Below are 20,113 nucleotides of genomic sequence, written 5' to 3' on the forward strand. Positions count from 1 at the left end.
ATGTCCTCTTCCGTCATCAACATGTTAAACAAGCTTAGACTAGAACCCTCGCTTGTGCGGTGACAGATCAGCACACTACACTTTCTTTCTTTATTGTACCATAACAACATAATCTTATCACATGATACGTATATTTTTCCACCACCACCTAGGTCTACGAGGTTTAACCGCTTCGCAGTAATAAAACCTTACTTTTCAAGGACCGCAGTTTTTCAGATATCGATTTCCCCCATACGATTAAACAATGGAACTCTTTGCCTTCCAGTATTCCTCAACGCTAAGGTGTGAAAAATATTGAAGACTTGTTACTCATGCACTGTAATTACTGCCTGCTTAGGCAGCACTATCTGCCTGCAGTATATCAAAATAAATAAATAAATAAATAAATAAATAAATAAATAAATAAATATATAAATGCTAGGATTCTTTGAGTGCAACGAAGCAGCTGCGCTGAGTGCTTGGAATGAATTTTTTATTCTAACACGTCCGAAGCGATGTGACATTAAGGAGATAGGTGTTAGTGCGGCTCCGCTGTTTTGTGAGCAAATTGATTATAAGCCTTGCTGTGCTTGTTCCATTTCCATGCAAAGAAATGGATCCCAGCCCTTTGTGAACGACAAAAAGGCAGACAAGTTCTTCGTGCGCGAGTATGGGGCACATATGCCGCGCTTGCGCGTGTTACTCCTACCAGCGACAGGATTTCATATTCATGAAATGCACTTTGTCATCGAAGAAGGTTCTGCCTGTTTTGCATCAAAAACATAATATCACGTCGCCAAAGGCCACTTGCCTCAGCATGCTCTGGAGCAATCAATATACAGGCAAGTGATGGTGCTATGTTGACCCATAGTTCTATAGATATGCCTGTGCTGCTGGATCACCTCACTGTTGGCAAGTGCAGCATAGTTACACGGCTGGTTGTATGTCTGGTTAGACCGCGAGCGATTTGACCTAGTAATTCTTGCGAGAAATTATGTATGTGGTGCATGCTCGAAGTAAATCTTACTGCACGCGCGCTGATGTGAACAACTCGATTTAGCTTTATACGACCCAACCTCACCTTTAATATACCGGCCCGAAAGATTAGCGGGGTCTTACCATAGGTGTCAGCTTGCGCGTGGGACCAACGACTCGCTTAACAATTATTGAAAAATGATGCAGTGCTTAAAAAATGCACGTCGATGGAGGCGAAATGCGAAAACACCCGTGTACTTAGATTTAGGGGCACGTTAAAGAGCCCCACGTGGTCGAAATTTCCGGAGTCCTCCACTACGGCGTGCCTCATAATCAGAAAGTGGTTTTGGCACGTAAAACCCCATAATTTAATTTTTAAGGTATACTTGCCTCAGTCTATACGAACTGCTGCTTCCACATCAACTGGAAGAACTGCGGCAGTATTGCGTAGCTGAGCATAGCAAGCAGGTTTGTTCCTGTCCAGTAAACTATACTATTACTTTATAGTTTATGGATACTGCGCAAGAACTCCTAACCTGCTGAGTAGCAGGTCAGAACTTTGATTCAGGCCGACCTCTTAGCTTTTCTACCATATTTAATGTATCTCTCTCCTAACCTGCTGTTTTATTTTTTGAATGTAACAATGTGCTCATGTCATGTTAACCGGATATACCCACTGTGCCGTACACATGAAAGATCATGTTATAAAGTTAGCATTAGACGTCCCGTATATTACTTCAACGTTCTTATATGAAAACGAGTTTATCAAGCACTACTCGCAAATCCAGCAAGAAAGTAAGTGACGGATAAGAAAGACTTTGACGGTCGACGTGCTAAGTTATCCATGTCTAAAGAGAATATGTAGTAAGGAAGGTTGGGAGGTTAACTGAAAAATCGTCCAGTTGGCTACTCTACAAAGGAAAAAGAGAACGAAGGAATACAAGAGTGCGAGAGAAGAGGTACACGGTGCAAGCTTGTACCACTTCGATTCTTCGAAGGTTAGCACTTTCTTAAAATGTCTACCTAGCAAACGTGCGCATCGAACTCTAATATTCTACGTTTGAGTTTGATGATGATATTATTATTAATTGAAGAATCATTTTAAATGTGCCTCCTTGTTGGCGTTTCTTGCCATTCCTTCAGCAAAAAAAGTCTTGGGTTCGATGTAGCCTCTCATGCGATTTTTTTTGTCATCTGTTTCACCAGCAATTTTACCTTCGTTTGACTACAACTGCGCCGTAGCCTTAGCCACGCATCACGTGACTCACCGCGCCGAGCTCTGCCGCCATCGCCACCGGCTTGGCGCATGCGCTCTCCGCAGCTGCGTCGCATCCTGACCACGCGACTCGCCGCGCGCCTGGCTAAGAGGAGCGCTGCGCTCGCCTAGTCAGGCGAACTTGACCATGGATGAGAGCGAGGCCAGGCGTCTTCTCTTAGCGTTGCGCGGAAGCTGGAGGCTTTGAGCCGTCGTCGCCAAGCGACCTCTGACCACCCCGCGGATATCGCCCGGCGAACTGCTTCACTGGAGAGGGTCCGGAATGCAACAGGCGTCGCACCGTCCAGATCACTGTGGCGACCGCGTTCGCGCCCTGTCTGTTTGTGCTACGACGCTGGGCATGTTCTCGGCGCCTCTTTGCACGTATAGCACTTGCGCTTTCCCTGTGGCACAACAGGCGTCACACCATCGCAAGATGCGTGTCTATTCAAGCCTAATCACAGTCCTGCCTATCCACCGACCTAGGCACAGCCGTCATACCTGGCTTAACGATGATTGTTTATCTAAGTATCTAACTATAATAATTACAGCTAAATCAAAGTCTAACCAACTGAAACAAAGAATTTATCAGGCTAAACCAAGCTTTCGCTTTGCATATCGAGGGTTAGCGGAGCTAAGCTGCTGCTAGGTTTTTTTTTCTTTTTTAAATTTATTGCAGTATCTGACATTTGTTGCCAGCCGTAATCTTTCTCGATGTGTAGCCAATTCCCTTCGTGGGTATATTCCACGTGTTCACAAAAAAACTCCGACGTCTTGCTCGGTGGTTCTCCCGTGCTTACTGCAAACTCACTTGCCTTGGGTACCAGGAAACCATGGATAGTACTTGTCTGACATGGACGATTCACTAGCGCGGGCGTCCCTAGATATCCTTGTTATCTCTGTTCTGCCGACTTTGGCTTATGTAAGCGCGGCTGTAGGCACAGAAATTTCTCCATAACTCACGACTCCTCAAAATCTGCTTACACATCGCCACCTAACTTTCATCAACTGTGTTTGTAATAGACTAATGATTGGTGTCTCTCAAGACAAGTTGAAGTTAACTACACGACACTGCGCTGCCGCATTCCGCCATTAAGCATCTATTTACACACATCTGGTCAATCTTTGTCCCCTCTGTGTTCGCTTTGCGATATCTTTATTTATTGAATAATTTATTTATTTAATTTATTATTTATTAATTTTTAATTTATTAACTTCTAAGCTGCCACCAGTTTTCAAGACAAAGAACACTTGTACAAGTTACATTTCGCCAACTTCGCCTATCACTAAATTCGCCAGCCATTCTCTTTCTTGAGGCGTCATCACTGGAATTCATCCACAAAGACGCTTTTACAGTAATTTACACCTTTATTAGGGAGACAGGACGATTACCTCCATACGCTTACTAAATTATCTGTTGACACTAATTTTAATTCTTGATTTTAATTATATTATCTAAATATGTACTGTATAGATTTATTTTAATCCAGACCCTTTCTTTGTCTTACCCACGTTTTAATATTCCAAGTTTTATTGTTGAAATTACCTTGTTAAATACGCTAGTAAAACCATGTTCTTCTTGGTCAATCCGCCGTAGTGGATACGAGTCAATTGTTGGGGAACAAGAACAACAATATTCGTAGATGTCCAGGATAAAGACAGCAATATCACCTATGTCTTGTCTCGCGAAGATAGATCAAGAAGAAGAAGACGGTGATTTGACGCGCCACCATACAAGGCAAACCAACCAGCCAGACAACCAGCCAACCTTTGATTGGTGATTCATTTACCTTTTGAGACCTTTCTCCGCAGTGGCGTGAGCAGCACCCCCATCGCGCTGGTGCCCTCAGGTAATAACTACTCTATCAGCCTGAATAATTAATCCCGATACAATTCAAGAGCAACTTCATGTTGTGACTCCTCACTACCAGAGTGTCGCCGATGTCTGGCAGTTCGGTCGCGTTGGTATAGTGTGCAGGTAGCCAGACCAGGCTTGTGCAGAGGACCTAATGAAGTGCTCGTCATTTGCCTCTGTCCGGGTGAGTCCGTTTATTCCACCGCATCTTATATGCACCAAGGGACTCGTTCACGGAGGTGACTCTCATCTAACTCCATCTGAAACCCTGGACAAAGTCACAATTGCCGGAGTTGTAGCAGTTTACCGCCGTAAGCATGCACCTCAAGGTAATTTTGTACAAACTCTTCTCGATCCGTTGAATGTTAGAACAAAGCAGGTGAAGGCCATTTGCGAGTTGGAAAGTTCTAGTCCCCAAAATTTTATGATATTTTTTTCCAAGTAAGGCAAGACACCTGTCTTACCGAATGTCAAGTGCTACTCTAAAGGATTATTTAATGAAATCGCAAACAAATGTGGCCATAGCGACTGACGCCACGTAGAACGAAGAAAAATGTATTACAGGTACATTCAGCACTATTCTCGATTGTTCACTTTCCCTTCCGCTTCCAGACTTTGTACCAATCTTTCTTGCAGTGTGTTTAGCGGTTGTACCGGTCGTTCAGAACGTAAGCCCATCAGTAGATTCTGTGGTCGTTGTAACAGATTCTTTATCATTGGGTACTTCACTCACAGCATCTAATGAATCTCATCTTTTACTAGTGTTTGAATCATCAGTACCTCAATGTTTAACTAATATCCATCATTTAGTCTGGGTACTTGGACATACAGACCTACTTCTAAATGAAACGGCAGATTTATTCGCGCTGGCCTCCATAGTCGGCCCAGCCTTTCCAATTCTCCCTACATCAGCCTTGACAATGGCTGCCAGATTTCAGAGGCAAATGATGCTTCGAGAATTTCCTGTGCCATGTATAACAATTTCCTCGGATTTTAAGCCCTTATTGTACCCCTCCAAAGTAATCTATGTCAAATGTCAGAATTGAAGTAAAGACTAGTAGGCTTCACTGTCGTATACCTTCTTTATATCTTTCTTTACACAGGACTGGTCTGGCACCCTCACCGATTTGTCAGATGTGTAGGGAAGTTGAGTCATATAATTTTTTTTATTTCTTGTCGACGATTTAGTAGCTTAAGAAAACGAACCTTAGAAACACCATTCCGCCTTGCTGAATTAGTCTTAGCTGTTCAGAATGTACTATGTTTGGGTGCCTCTACACTTGGGCACAGTGCCGGGAAGGTTAGCGCTGTCATGGAAGATTTTCTTTTAGGTTCAATGACATTTATACTCTCAATATAAAATTTTAGGCATCGTTTTCTTTCACCCAAAAAATGCAAGTTGAATTGTTTTATTTTTATGGTTATGGTATAATTTTCAGTTTCATAAAGTCATGCAGGCTTCCCAATCTCTCTTTCGATTCTAACTTACCTACAATAAGATGTCCTCATATCTTGAACTTCACATTGACCTACCTGACTTGGCCAATCTCCCAGAGTGGGTACGTGCAAGTACATCCCAAAAATATACATCTCCAGAGAAACCGCATGTAAGGTCCTACTCATTTTCCATTTCAGGGATGCCAGTTCTTATTCAGAGACTGCGAAGCAAATCCCCATCAGAGGTTAGTAGCAGCAGTGAAGAAATTGTTTTGAAACAGTTTGCATTACCAGTAAACGCAGGCTACGCTAGTGAGCTTGTATCCTCATAGATGTATGGTATCGAACTTTCCATTTATGCTGAGATAACACCTTCTGGCGAGGTAAAATTAAATTTTTGGGTTAACGTTCTGAAATTGAACAGTTGATTATAATAGACACCGTATTAGGGGTCTGCGGATTGATTTCGGTATTGTTACATGGAGATTTGCCGCAAGGCAATATTTACCAAAAATTAACAAATTCTGTCATGCCCTCTCTGGTGCAGGCACTGCAGCAGTAAATTAGCGCACTTGTTGTCCGTTATCCAAGGGATGAAAGATGCATCTGACAAACTCGGTTTTCGTTGGGCTTCCCTGGGCATCTTATGCCTTATGTCCGTAGTACCAGGGCACTGCCAGAAGAAGCGACGAAGTCTTCAACATGCACCAATAGCATAGCGCACGGTTGCTTTTTCGCTCCGCCTCGATCGGAATGCAGACGCCGCGCCGCAGTAGGGAGTCAAATCCCCGACCACGACTTCTGTAGTAGCTCTGTGTATATATATATATATATATATATATATATATATATATATATATATATATATATATATATATATATATATATATATATATATATATATATACCAGAAAAAAAGCAGTTCTGGGTCCGGGTAAATATTCACAGTGAAGTAGACGCGCGTATGAAGCGGTTTATTGACGATTCGGCCGGGGTCCGGCCTTCATCAGAATCAGAATATATATCAGAACAGAACATCAGAATATATATATATATATATATACATATATATATATATATATATATATATATATATATATATATATATATATATATATATATATATATATATATATATATATATATATATATATATATATATATATATATATATATATAGTTGTCACCGCGCGATGCTTTCTTAATCTCATTTGTTGAATGTGTCGTATAGCATGTCATACTCTTCTAGACTGCTGCACCTGCTCTACCAGCTCGATGACGACTCCTAAAAGGGACGAGGTCCAGAGCTCAAATCCCGAAACCACTCTCGTCGAGGTAATATCATCACTTGCATGTTTTATATATGTAAAAAACAAATACTGCTTAAGTCTCGCATTTCTCAGAATTAGTCTTTCGATCACTTATTGTATCTGCCGACGCGCACGTTCTTTTCTCTCTGCTTGGCGACGTGTTTCCTTCTAACAAATTTCAATGTGTAATGTGCTCGCCACGTTCGTTGCCATGGCTCACCTGTGCTGACGAGAGCTTTGCGATTGAGTGTAATATTCACCATATGAATCATTGCATTGATGTGCGATTCAGTGCATATAACTAAATAATGTATTAGAGCAGCACTCCCCACAGGGGAATACCAAGAGGTTTGGCGAGCAAGACAGGGAACCGATTATTACGAAAGTTTTAGCAGAGTGTTACTGTTACCATTACGGATACACGCTGCCACAATAGCACAAGCGCGGAGCTTACAGGGCTCCAGTATGTCCGCCGGAACAGCTTCCGCTGGTTGCCGTAACCGCGTAACAATGCGGCAGTACCCAGGCTGCCAGCTTCGATCCTAATTCGCCCGTACTGATCACTCTCTGTCCCGGCAGCAAGAAAGAAATGACAATATCCGTATGGCTTAGTATCCTCTCACGATTATAACAAAGTATAGGCTGTGTTTTGTCGTTATTGTTGAGTTCGGTTGTTTGCTTTGATGTTGCTATGGCCTATATACAGGCTGCACCGAAGCAGAAAATTTGGTCTGTTTCCACTTAACGCATGGCACCACACCTGGCTAATCCCACGACGGGACTGACAGATCTAGTCTGCCTTGCTGGACCAAATAAAAGTTTATTCACTCACTCACTCACTCATGGCACCACAGTATTTAGCTTTGATCAACACTGTGCAATGCTGGGGCACCTGCTGCATCTCGCCGACATGCCGTGCACGCGCATATAGTTAGAACACCTTCCAGGTAGTTCAAGCACAATGGTAAACCTTGCTATTGCTTGTAAACGCTTCGCCCTTCGGGCGAGACTGACAATTTTTTTACGCGACACACCAGTGTTACATATTAATTTCGACAACCTTGAGTCAATTTCCGTGCCCACAGGGCACGATACACGAGCGCCTTCTGCCTTCCACACCCCATCGGGACGCAGTCGCCGTTGCCAAATCGAGCCTTTATTTCGTGCTCAGCAGCAGAACGTGCCAGTAAATAAGCATGCACAGCAGAATCTCATTAATACGCTTCCGTTTATTATGTTTTCCCAGCTAATAGGCTTTGGCACGCGGTTGCTGTTATCGTAGTGCGCGGCGTATTACCTTCCCATTTGTTACGTTCTCTTCCGGGTTGTTACGACAGAAGCAGCTGCTGCGCACCACCAACGTGGCATCCCCTAAGAGGGGTCCTATATTGCCAGGCTATTCCAATCTGTCCTTATTCCAATATCCTGACGTGGAACTTACGTAACCACCTAAGCAAGCATCGGGCTGCGACCCGCAGCGTTGATTGAAAAGCCCAATCAAACGCGCTCCTCGTTTATAGGAGGTAAAAGAAGTGGAGAGGGTTTCGATGGTGCCGAGCCAGCACAGTGAAAACAGGTGAAGAGGGTGGTGTGCCGGCGTCTGCGATTCGTTCGCTATAGCTCGCGGTCGCTGATCAAAAATCGCTGCTACGTGCAACGGAAGGTTCAAAAGGCCACTAAGACGAATTCATTTTATTTATTTATTTATTTAGGCACCCTAAAGGCCCTGAAAGGCGTTACATGTGGGCGGGGGGTGGGGGCGGGGGTCATGCAATACAAAATTATTGTGTGAAATGCAGAAACTCCTGAACAAACAAGAAGAAAAATAAAGATATGAGTTGGGTGAAACGGAATACCGTGGTATAAAGAAAGTTTAACGACACATTCAGGATGTTATTCATATTTCAATCAGGCGCAACGAGAGAAACATTACGCTATTTAGAATGCGCAATAATAACGGCAACACTCAAATAAATCTCGGAATTGGTAAGCACTGTAGTCAGGTTGAATGACACATTTTAATGTGCACGAGTAAACAAAGAAAACGTCATATAATTCTAAGAGATGCATCCACACAAAAATATCCGTTATTCATGGAGATGCTCCAAAAGCTCCCTTTGAAAACTAGCTGCATCAGTGCAAGTGACAATGTTTTCTGGTAACGCATTCCATATGTTTATGGATTGCACTAGAGGTGAACATTGGTACTTTAGTGTACGAACAAATACGGGTTGCAGCTTTTGTTCGTGATCCCGCCTGGATGAAATGTTATGTGCCGGTTTAATGCAATCGGTAGTAAATGTTGACTCGCCGTAATATAAAGAATAAAAGAATGTTAAACGCGAACATGCGCGTCAGGTGTTCCGAGTGGAAATGTTGATGCTGCCTTTTAAGAATGTTACGCTCGTGTAGGGTGAATATCAGGAAAGTATGAATCTTACCGCCTTATTCTGTACTGAGTCGATGCAGTTCTGCATTGTAACAATACCTGGGTGCCATGTTATCGATGCGCAGTCTAACAAAGATCGGATGACAGATGTGTAAGCGCTAAGCTTCGTTTCTGGGTTGGCAGGATACAAGCGATGTTTGATTAATCCTAATTTTTAAAATGTCTTCTTGGTTACATACTCTACGTCTGTATGTCAAGTTAGAACTGTTGTTAAATAGATGCCCAGGTACTTGAAACTTTGCAGTATCTCTGTACCTGTATTGTTTATTGCGTACACGTTTAAAGGAGTATTAGTAAGTGTAGAAAATGTAATAAGCTTTGTTTTTTTCTACGTTTATATCCATATGCCAGACCTAACACCACTGGCTGAGCTGCACTAGATCCGCTTGTAAGCTAGTTGCATGCTCGGGAGTCAATATCTGCATGTTATCAGTTATATCACTAATATAAATGCGAAAAAGCAATGGTCCCAGAACTGACCCTTGTGGCACTCCTGAGATGACATGGCTCCAGATGTATATTCCTTAAGAACAACTTGTTGATGTCGATTAGTCAAGAATTCGGCAACCCAACTGATTCTGTTAGAATCTAATCCTAGGTTATCGACCTTCTGGATCAATCGGTTATGCGCAACACGATCAAAAGCTTTTCTAAAATCAATGAATATTGCGTATGTGTATGCTTGCTCACGCATGTACTCGGGAAGGTAAATAACTAGTTCGAACAATTGTGTTTGAGAAGAATTTTTGTGCCTGGAAGCCGTGCTGGCTGTATGAAAGTAAGTTACTTGTACTTAAATGAGTCATAATGTGTGAGAAAAGAATGTGTTCTACACGTTTGCTGCAAATACAGGTCGCTAATAGTGGTCGCTCTTTTATAGGAGTTGTGCTATTGCCGGATTTGAATACGGGAATGACATGTACCATTTTGCAGTCATCAGGAACACTCCCGCAGTGTAAGGACTGTTGAAAGATGAGCGACAGCAAAATGGATAAAAGGTGCACTGTTATTTTCAGAAGTTTAGTGTTGATCCCCTCAGGTCCGAAGAATTCACATTCACATCCACAGAAGAATAAAGATGAGTTGGAGCGCATACGGCAGACATAGTCAGCTCCTGACTGGAAGCTTATCGTTATCATTGAAAAGAAGTTGTACAATCAGTTCATTTTACCGGTGTCTGCATATGGGGCAGAAACTTGGAGACTGACAAAGAAGCTTGAGAACAAATAAAGAACCGTGCAAAGAGCAATGGAACGAAGAATGCTAGGCATAACGTTAAGAGACAGAAAGAGAGCGGTGTGTACCAGAGAGCAAACGGGTATAGCCGATGTTCTAATTGACATTAAGAGAGGAAAGTGGACCTGGGCTGGTCAGGTAATGCGCAGGTTAGATAACCGGTGGAAATTCGCGGCTGCTATAGTTGGAATCGGTTGGCGCAGGACAGGGGTAACTGGAGATCGCAGGGGGAGGCCTTCGTCCTTCAGTGGATATGAAGTAGGCTGATGATATTGAGGATGCTCCATCTCACGCGCACAAAGGTGGACGGTGGAGAGGAAGCGCGCCTTCTTGTACCGCGCGCCAGGGAACGGGGGGGGGGGGGGGGGGGAGGCACGTTCTACGCCGGCGGCGGCTGCGTATGGCGCGGCCGATCGCGACCGCGTGTCTTGGAAGCGATCTGCGATGGGGTCCGAGTGCGCGAGTGTTGACAGCTTCGTGTGCGTTGCGTTTTCGCCGCTTAGTTCGAAAGTTGATTCGCGCCCTGCTGGTAGCCGCTTCCTGTCGCCAGCGCTATGACGTGTCCGCGGTCATCGAGTAAGACGTGCTCATGTTAGCTGATTCACGCGTGGCACCATACTTGTTAATTTAGTTGGTAAGCGATTGTTTCAAGTTTGTACAGCCAATAAAATTATTATCCTTTCTTCGTGTAGCTTTCTAATAATTTGCTATAGCAATCAATCCTTGTTTCGGGCGTAATTGCGACTGTTTTTATTGTACGCAAAATACATCCATGCTCCCCGGCAGCTTCGAGTAGCCTGCGTCAGAGTGATCGGCGAGCAGCCATCTTCTATTCCTTTCGGAACGGGCCAGCCTCCGGCTATTCAAACAAAGAAAAAGAAAGCAGTTTTCTTTGGCATAATAATCCGTCTTTGACGCGTACACTTCGCTCAGTTTTCTCGGTCTTTACTTTTCGCGGTTTTCAGTTTTCTCGTTCTCAGTTTTCGGGGTCTTGTGACGTTTGGCAGACAGGCGAAGTGGGTGCAGCCCGAAAACGTTGAACCAACAGCACATGGCTAAAGGCGAAAAGGGCGTCGAATCAGAAATAATTATTTTTTGTTTGTTCGGTCTAATCATGCGTAATCAGTGTGCATATGTCAACCAGATGCAGCGGGGCATTTTCGTGGTTTTCATGAAGTCGCGTGTCAGGCAAGCGAAGTGGGGTGTGCCCGAAATTTTTTTTTGAACAATCACTGAGGAATGATTACAGAATTGTAATAGAAAAGTTTGGAATTGCCTTACGTTATAGCGCCCCAAGTTTTCAAGATATTTCCGGCTTTTTTTCTGCTGGTAATGTTTTGAGCGAGAATAGCTTGATGCTTATTCTTTAATGGTGCCGGAAACAATATCGCTCGTTACGTTTTCCCAGATCCGGCGCTATTTTCCCCCGTTGTCTGAAGGGAGTACGTGTGTGGTGTTCTACTTGTATAAATCCTCAGGACCACCAAACTTCGGAGGAGGCCGGACAGGTTGCCGTTTCGTCTCCGCCCGACGTTGGCTCCACGCGCAATGCTGGCAGCTCGGCGAACGCAGCCGCCGCTTCCTCCGTCGGCAGTGAAGAGTCGAGAGCCGCCGGTGGCCGAGGCAGCCCGCCGCCTGCGACGGTCCCGTCGGACGCCACTCGAAGGGGCAGCAGCGCACCCAGCAGGCCTAGCGGGAATACGGTGAGCAGGATTGCGACAGGCACACATACGAGGCATCAAAGTGCGTGTGACGCCGCCTCGTGTGGGACTATAATAGCGCGCTGCGATGAAGCTTGCACCTGATTAATAATAATAATAATAATAATAATAATAATAATAATAATAATAATAATAATAATAATAATAATAATAATAATAATAATAATAATAATAATAACAATAATAATAATGATTACTGCAACCCAAACATGTAAAGCAACCCGAATAGACCGGTCCAAGCATGAGTTGGCTTGTAAAACCGTGCCTATGAACATCATATATATGGTGTATGAAACACGTTCATTGATGAGACATGAACAACAAAGAAAGAAATGTATGACAAAAAATTGAGAAGAAGAACAACATGACATTGTCATTTTACTTAAAAGAAATTGGAGAAGTAAATATTACGGTGCCAAAATGTTCTGGAAGTTAACTAATTTCACCATTGCTCCTTCAATAATCCTTTCAGCGTGCTTTTCGGTAACTTGTTAAAAATGTCCAGCACATATACATTGTAGCTGAGCCTGATGGTTGAACGAGGAATCACTTAACGGACGTGTTTTCGAAGTTTTTGTATTGTATTGTTTGTTTGTTTGTTTTGTTTGTTTGAATGCGGAATTCCAGTAATTTTTTACTACAACTGTTTAGATTAGAAATAACTGAAAATTTTATGGACCAAGTTCAACGAAAATATTTGCAGCTGTTACGATTGAGGAATTATACGCAGCATTTTTAAGAACATTTCTTATAATCATGTCTACCCTGCATCTCCAACGATCCGAACAGAAGCCAAAGACTGCAATGTCGTATTTAAATACACTGAAGTGATGACTGATGGTGCCAAGATAAGTTACTATCAAAATATTGTCACGCTTAATTGATAGAGGACTTCTGAAAGAGGTCGTTAAAGTTCGAGTTGTCGAAGGGGCAGCGCAGCACCGACCAAAGACCAAGGCACGAGCCAGCCCGTCCTCGTCTTCCTCTGGGAACAAGTGGCCCAAGCGCTCGGTGCAAGTGCCCGTGGCAATATAATCTAAAATATTTACCGCAATCCACGATATGGAAAAGGCGCACATTTATAAGAAACGGAGTTCAACTTATACAAATAGAGACGCATGTTGGTTACAGTAGTCTTGAGTGGACAACGAAAACAAAAAGTTGTGTTTCTTGGGCATTGAGAACAATTCCATTCTAGTGAACCCAAGCATTGCTGTAGACATCATCTTGCAACATTTCCGGGGACATATTGTAAGAAACATGTTTTGTCAATAATACAGTGTCGTCAGCATACTCGCACACCAAACATCTGGAAATTGCCAAAGGAAAGTCATTAAGATAGATATGTCAAATAACAATGGCGACAAAATTGACCTCTGAGGAAGACCAAAATTCAGCGACAACTTAGAACTGAAAACGTCTTTATCATCGGTAGCCACCCCATGAAATCGGTTGCTCAAGTAATTTTCGAGAGTGTTGTAGAAAAGTCCCAAGAAATTCCAAAAAATAATTTCCTTAACAAGACTTGGTGATTCAGGGTGTCAAACGCTTTCGCTACATCTAAGAAGAGCACCCACGTGACAAGATTCTGATCGAATGCCGAGAATAGTTCATCTGAAAATTCCTGAAGCAGTGTCACATTACCATGTCCAGTAAAAAAGCCAAACTTCCAATTCAGCCTTCAAATTATTGTGACCCTCTATCTAGGGTGCAAGCGACATATAACGCCCATTCGAAGTGCCTGGATATCTTCATGCCTAATTTAATATTTTCCTGAAAAGGGTTGCAGAGATATTTCAATAACTCAACAAAAACTCTCATATCTGTTGTGTATTCCGTCATACTGTAATCATTTATGTTTCTCCACGTTTGCTTTGTATTGTCTTCGTGTACACATATTATGCTCTGTTAAAATCTGTATTCGCGAAATCATTTCTTTTATGTGTGCGCGTGCGCGTGTGTGTGTGTGAGCTTGCATTGTTTTGCCGAGTACGCAGCACCAAGACCGTCGAGGTTGTTCTTGGGCATTTTAATAAACATCTTTGATTGGTTATTATTATTATTATTATTATTATTATTATTATTATTATTATTATTAAAAGAGCGCAAGTTGATGCTGCGACATCAGCAAAGTCTTCGACGTAGTCAATCATCCCCTACTGCTCGAGAAATTTGAGTGCTACGGTGTTGAAGCTGTTGTTGCAGCTATACTACGCAGCTTTCTATCTCCTCGATAGGTTCGGCGTCGTGAGCTTCAATGATGGAATTTCTTTTGTTTTGACGGTATGTAGTGGTGTGCCCCAAGGTTCGGTTTTGTGCCCGCTTCTATTAAGTTTCATCAATGACTTTTCTTCAGCAATCCAGAAGCCTTCTATTCTTCTTTACCTTGACATACAATATTTATGGAGATACACAGTACCGAGAAATACCGTGTTCGCGAGTACGACCTATCATTCTCTGAATGGGTCCAGTTAAACGGGCTCACACTAAATTAATCTAAAAACTGCAATTTTGTCATATTCGCGTAAAAAGTCGTAATGTCGTGACGACGAAGTCTGTTGAAATAACGCATGTATTTCCAGCGCTTCGGAAAAAAAAAACAGAAAACCAGAGAATAAAATAAAACTGGGCAGAACACCGTCTTGCTCTCTTTTGCTCTTAGCTTTTTCTGTTTCTTTCGAAGCGCTGGAAATGCATCAGTTATCACAAAACCAGCTAGCCCACCTTTCTGCCATAAGTTGTTGAAGTAAGAAATCTCGGTGTCCTCTTGAACAGCTTTGCTAAAGTTGTTAAAGCTTTAACGAAGCTTCTCAGCGCACTCTAAGCGGGTAGCATCGCGTTGTTTGCGCGTTTGGTTCCGTCTTCAGACTTACCAAGAGGTTTTAGTCGCCCACTTCTCTTCATTAAGTTGTTCGTATTCGCTTTGGCTCCCACTACTCGAATACGCCTAAGGGGTGTGGAATTCACATAACCCGCAATTCACATAGCTTTTTATTGAGCGTGCACAGGAAACGTTAAATGCTATATATCTCACCTCACGAGTCAACAACTATTCAAGCGTGAATAACCATCTTGCAAGTCTACGTCATTTAGTCGAAGACGTAGTCGTGCCATCGTAATCTTTTTGTACAAAATCATTCACGGAATTACTACATTTTCAGTCTACTAGCTTCTGTTCCGCTGCGGATTCCGCGGAAGACTACCAGGAATTATAGGCCCTTCCACGTTGCTGCCACTTTAAACGAACACTCGCCTCTCCGCAGAATGCAAAGACTTTGCATCTGTCACTTTCTGCATCTTTCAAAACGTGTTCTCTTCTTGCTGTTCCGAGGTTCGGGCTTTCTCTTCAACGATCTTCTTAGGTTAAATCCTCTACTCACTCCAATAGCCTCTCTCTCTTTCCCTACATGTTCTTCGCCTCTCAATTGTGTCAAACTTACTGCTGCATCCATTATGTAGCTGTTTATACAGTTATTATTCTTCTTTTATTATTTTCTTTTATTATCTCGTAATCTTTACTAGTAGTTCTCTTAATTAATTACATTTTATTTATTTATTTATTTATGTATTTATTTATTTTTTATTTATTATCTTCATAAGTTGACAGTAACCTTAGTATACGCTAAAGAGGACGCTAAAAGCCTGCACTCATGAGACATTACTTATATAACTTGACTTTCTCATTCGAATGCGTTGCTACTTCCTATTACTTGTTCTTTCTCCATCGACTGTCTTAATTATGTTTGCCTTGATTAACACCAGAGGTGCAGGGTTCGACTCCCACCAAAGGTCGTGAGTCCGAGTGCCTTAATTAACTCTATATATGGGTGTAGAACCCAGGTTCGACACCCATCAGTTTTAGTGCTACTGCATTTTGGTGCCATACCACCGGACGGCCAATTTTAGAAACCATGAGCCACTTAAGGCTTTTGCTTTAACATGAAGACACGCATGCACAACGGACAGAAAGGGAATTAGGGAGGCACTAGGACCTGCCATTTGGGACCAAAAAGGCGCACAACGCCAGCCTACTCTTTAGGAAGGAGGAATAAAGAAAAATAAAGATGGGAAGAAGGGATGTAAAGAGGAAAGAAAGAAGATGACAGGTCACAAAGTCGAAAGTAAAGTAACGGCAAAGACAGCAGCTCCAGTACGCACAGCCATAACGAGCGGTGGAAGCAAAGTTGCAGGAACGTGATACACATTCGCTCAGACACCGCTGATTCTTTATCACGAGGCAAAAGTGTCTGAGACCTAAAAATGTCAAAGCACGTGTGCTGCGCGTAACCTGAACATGTTTTGGTGGAGAAGGGAAGCGGGGACATTACTGAACTTGAACTCGGCTAAGCTCGGTGTGTAACACTCAGACGACCGATGAAGCATAGGTTGTTCTCATTTGTAATGCAATCTCATTTTCTCGGCATCCATTGTGTCCGCAACGCTGGTGTAATATAAATGAAAGCGTCGTAGCGCGCTCTGGCATTTATATGGCCTTTCTTCACTTGTTGTTTCTGGGGGGTTGCATCTTGCGACCTAATTTGCTGCTCGCTGATGCTTGTCGGCACATTGATATGATTATGTACGTGATCATCCTTTTCCAACAGTGTATCATAATCAACTCCCACAAAGATTACCGAGGTAGAGCTATGAAATAGCCACAATCAGTTAAGGTCCCGTGTGCGTCGGTAAACTGTCTTGCTTTCTTGTTAAATAAAGGGATACGTTGCCTAATCTCAGCAGTAAAAATAGTGAGTGCCACGTGGCTTTGCGATAAACACGTGCAATCCAATGAATTTCACTTGTTAGTTGCGCCTCCGTAGATGTCTTTATGCAAGCCCTAATTGCAGTCCACGTCTCACAGTGCAACCCTGCAAATCATGACGGCAGTTACCAGTTCGTTAGTTAGTGTTGCTTAAGTTTTTCGAACTCCTCAAGCCCACGGTATGAGAAGGCCACTAACCACGATGTTGCGCACTTTATTGAAGACTGCCACCTGGTGGCTGTTTAAAATTATGCTTGTACTCCGATGAAGCTCTTTTCTAGAAAAAGGGAATTTTTGTCCCATGTACATTCATCACTCGCAATGGCACAAGGTTGTGCGAAAAGATGGAGTTTCCATTAGGTCATGCGTGGGGAGGACTAGCGTGAGTGGCAGGCACGCACTATAAGTGCTTTGTTCGTTACTGTTTCTGCCTGTCGTAGCCCTGTGTAGTGTTAAACACCAGTCTTAGAACATTCCAGTGCTCTAATGCTGATTATAGTCCATACCCAACAGAAGCTCCAGAACAGTAATCATTCTCTACGAATATCTCATTACCGCGTCTTGAATAACTAGTGTGATTATCTAGTCAATTTTGTTTATTTCACCAGCTAAAACGTTACCCGACAATGTAACGCAGAAGTCAATATTGCTTAAACTGTAAATAGCTGTTTCAGCGCGGCATAGACAAAAATGAAAAGGTGACACCAACAAAGCACATTGTGTTACTCTTTAAAGACACGCTTAAAACGCACGACAAGACATTTTTTTTTATATGAACCAGTACCAATTCGCCCAGTTTGCTACTGTTATCAACTGCGCTGTGTGGTATGAAGTTATCACAGAATTAACCTAACCTAACTTGCTCAACCACTTGTACAGACTAGCATATAGCTGAGCGTGACCTCGAAGCGTTGCATGCGTGGTGAGTGTTGAAGATCAGTATGCACGAGGGAACTGCGCAGTTGCGCAGTTACCGCGCACCGCGCAATCGTTGCAATTCATTAAATGGTAACCCAATATTTTGTAGAGCATGATAATTAGCGATGACACAAAACCACTTGAGGCCAACCGGGCACAGTTTAGGCAAACTTATGTGCTACCTATCAAATGCAGGCTGAACGGCCTACTTGCATCCCCCGCAGTTACAAACGCCAGAGTTCCTTCTAGTAATTTTCGTAAGAAACTCTATGTCTAAATGGAGTTATTATGTGTCATCCTTTTTCAGTCTAAGCCGGCTCCTTTTTTTTGTGAACAGCACGAAAGCACGACCGCCAAGAGTGCTCGAGCCAAAGCTAGGCCGTCGATGAGCTCGGTGCGCAAGCCCGACGCTGCCGACCGCCGCACTTCGAAGGCATCCGTCTCGCCGAAGGCGAGCAGCCGAACGCCCGGCACCTGGCTGCACAAGGCCTCTTCCTTGTCGTCAGTGCCCACAACTGTCTCGACTAGCACCAGCCCCATCGGTAGCGTGGAGCTCACGCACCCGCCACATCACTTCCACGCGGCGACGCAGAATCAGCTGACGCCTGAGCTGTGCCCGGCAAGTCCAGTGCCCGAGAAAGAGACCCGCGTTGCTAGCGAGCGTCCTGGTGCGTGAAGATGCGAAGTAGTTATAGTCTAACCTTCTCTCTGACATAATCCCAGAAAGGGAAACAATCTGGAGCGATATTTCGGAGATATTTTTTAGAGTGATATAGCTTTATTTAGCTATTACGATCACTTTGGATGGTTGTTGTTTCTCGTTCTACAAGCAGAGAAGGCAACAGTCTGTGTGGAGGAGGGGAGTAGGAGATTAGCAAAGCACATCGTTGGGCTCGTTGGAGTACACCTGTGAAAGTTAGGGTTCGAAGGATAAGCAGAAGAGACAAGGTGACAGAAAGGGCGGCTTTTCGCATCCGTTTATTTCGGTTACCCTTCACGCCATCAAACAGCGGGAGTAGGAGACTTGTGGAGGAAGCACGGATGGTGAGGGCGGAGAGGGGCGGGAGCGCAGCGCACGATTGGAGAGTGCTCGTGATGGCGTCACTTGGATAAATGAGGAGCGCGGTGAAATTAAAGCGCGCCCAACCACCCAACACGGATGTGCGCCATTGCGCCACCGCTAGCCCGTGTACAAGGAAGGTACGTGGCCATGCGCCGGATCGCGTTTCTAATAATCAACTCAACCTCGTCTTGCAGTAAACAGCAATAGTGCTGCCGATTATATATTGTCGACTAATATGCCCATAAAGTTGGCTGTGGATCACGGGACGACATGAACATAGGCAGCAGACTTGCGCAAGGAAGCTATCGCTGACTTTGACAGACGTCTACAACGTTTGCTGCCACATTATTGCTTCCTATTTCGTCAAACTTCTTGGTAGAAATTGCATAGGTCCATTTGTAAGCATTTTGTAAAGATTCATTATGTGCTCTTTACTCATCATCGGTCGATGACAAGTGGAGGTGTAAGGGTCAGTGTCAACATCCCCCACCTCCTTAAAAAAAAGAAGTCACACACACACAGACAAGAGCGAAAAAATACGATATATCTTTACAAAACACTCTTTCCCGTAGAATTTCGCAACAAGAATGCAATAGACACGGTGTTCATTCGGCCAGCCTCTGTGGGCAGCGAGGGTGTATAGCGCGTGGTTTCTTCTAGGATAACGCAAAGCTTCGTTCAAAAAGCGCGTTGCAACTTCTATAGTTTTTCTCTGGTTTCATTTTGTGGCGTGCAAGCCACGCAGCACTTCTTTAGAGAGAAATAAGTATTTGTCGTTCACGCCTAGGTAACGTTATCACGTGACATTCACTGCATAAATAAGTACTGATACTTTCGCGTACAAGTGTCGCTATTTGTCGACGATGTTTCGGCTTGTAAAACTCAGCCTGTGAGTTTTACATGCCGCATTGTCTACACTGCGTAATTCTATTTGCTATTCTAAATAATTATTGGGATTCTTAAGGTTCTCAAAACGAGAGAAAGGCAATAACTGCTGCCGAGCAGACTCTATAGTTATTGGTCTACAATGATTTCTGGACGAAAAACGTGTGTCAGGTAGATGAGCGAAACGAGAGCAAAGTTGAATTTTCATATCTCACTTTCCCCGTGTTTTCCCTTTACGTCAGGTCGGTAAGTTAGTATAAGAACCAAT

At 43.4% G+C, this 20,113-nt stretch overlaps 1 protein-coding gene across 2 annotated transcripts in view; it reads left to right on the top strand.

The window, feature by feature from the left end:
* The first annotated feature begins 3,902 nt into the window (after positions 1 to 3,902).
* Positions 3,903 to 20,113, top strand: part of LOC139057807 (neurofilament heavy polypeptide-like) — a 28,474-nt gene continuing 12,263 nt past the window's right edge. Inside the window, exons 1-5 of one of the 2 annotated variants that reach the window (XM_070536556.1) lie at positions 3,903 to 4,059; positions 5,700 to 5,746; positions 6,751 to 6,836; positions 11,975 to 12,199; positions 18,235 to 18,565. In XM_070536556.1, coding sequence (XP_070392657.1) covers positions 6,777 to 6,836; positions 11,975 to 12,199; positions 18,235 to 18,565 — 616 coding nt within the window. In that variant the 5' untranslated portion in view covers positions 3,903 to 4,059; positions 5,700 to 5,746; positions 6,751 to 6,776. The remainder of the gene's footprint in view (positions 4,060 to 5,699; positions 5,747 to 6,750; positions 6,837 to 11,974; positions 12,200 to 18,234; positions 18,566 to 20,113) is intronic. The other variant, XM_070536557.1, reaches the window with a different exon arrangement.

The sequence above is a fragment of the Dermacentor albipictus genome, chromosome 3 (assembly GCF_038994185.2).
Source record: "Dermacentor albipictus isolate Rhodes 1998 colony chromosome 3, USDA_Dalb.pri_finalv2, whole genome shotgun sequence".
NCBI lineage: Eukaryota > Metazoa > Arthropoda > Arachnida > Ixodida > Ixodidae > Dermacentor > Dermacentor albipictus.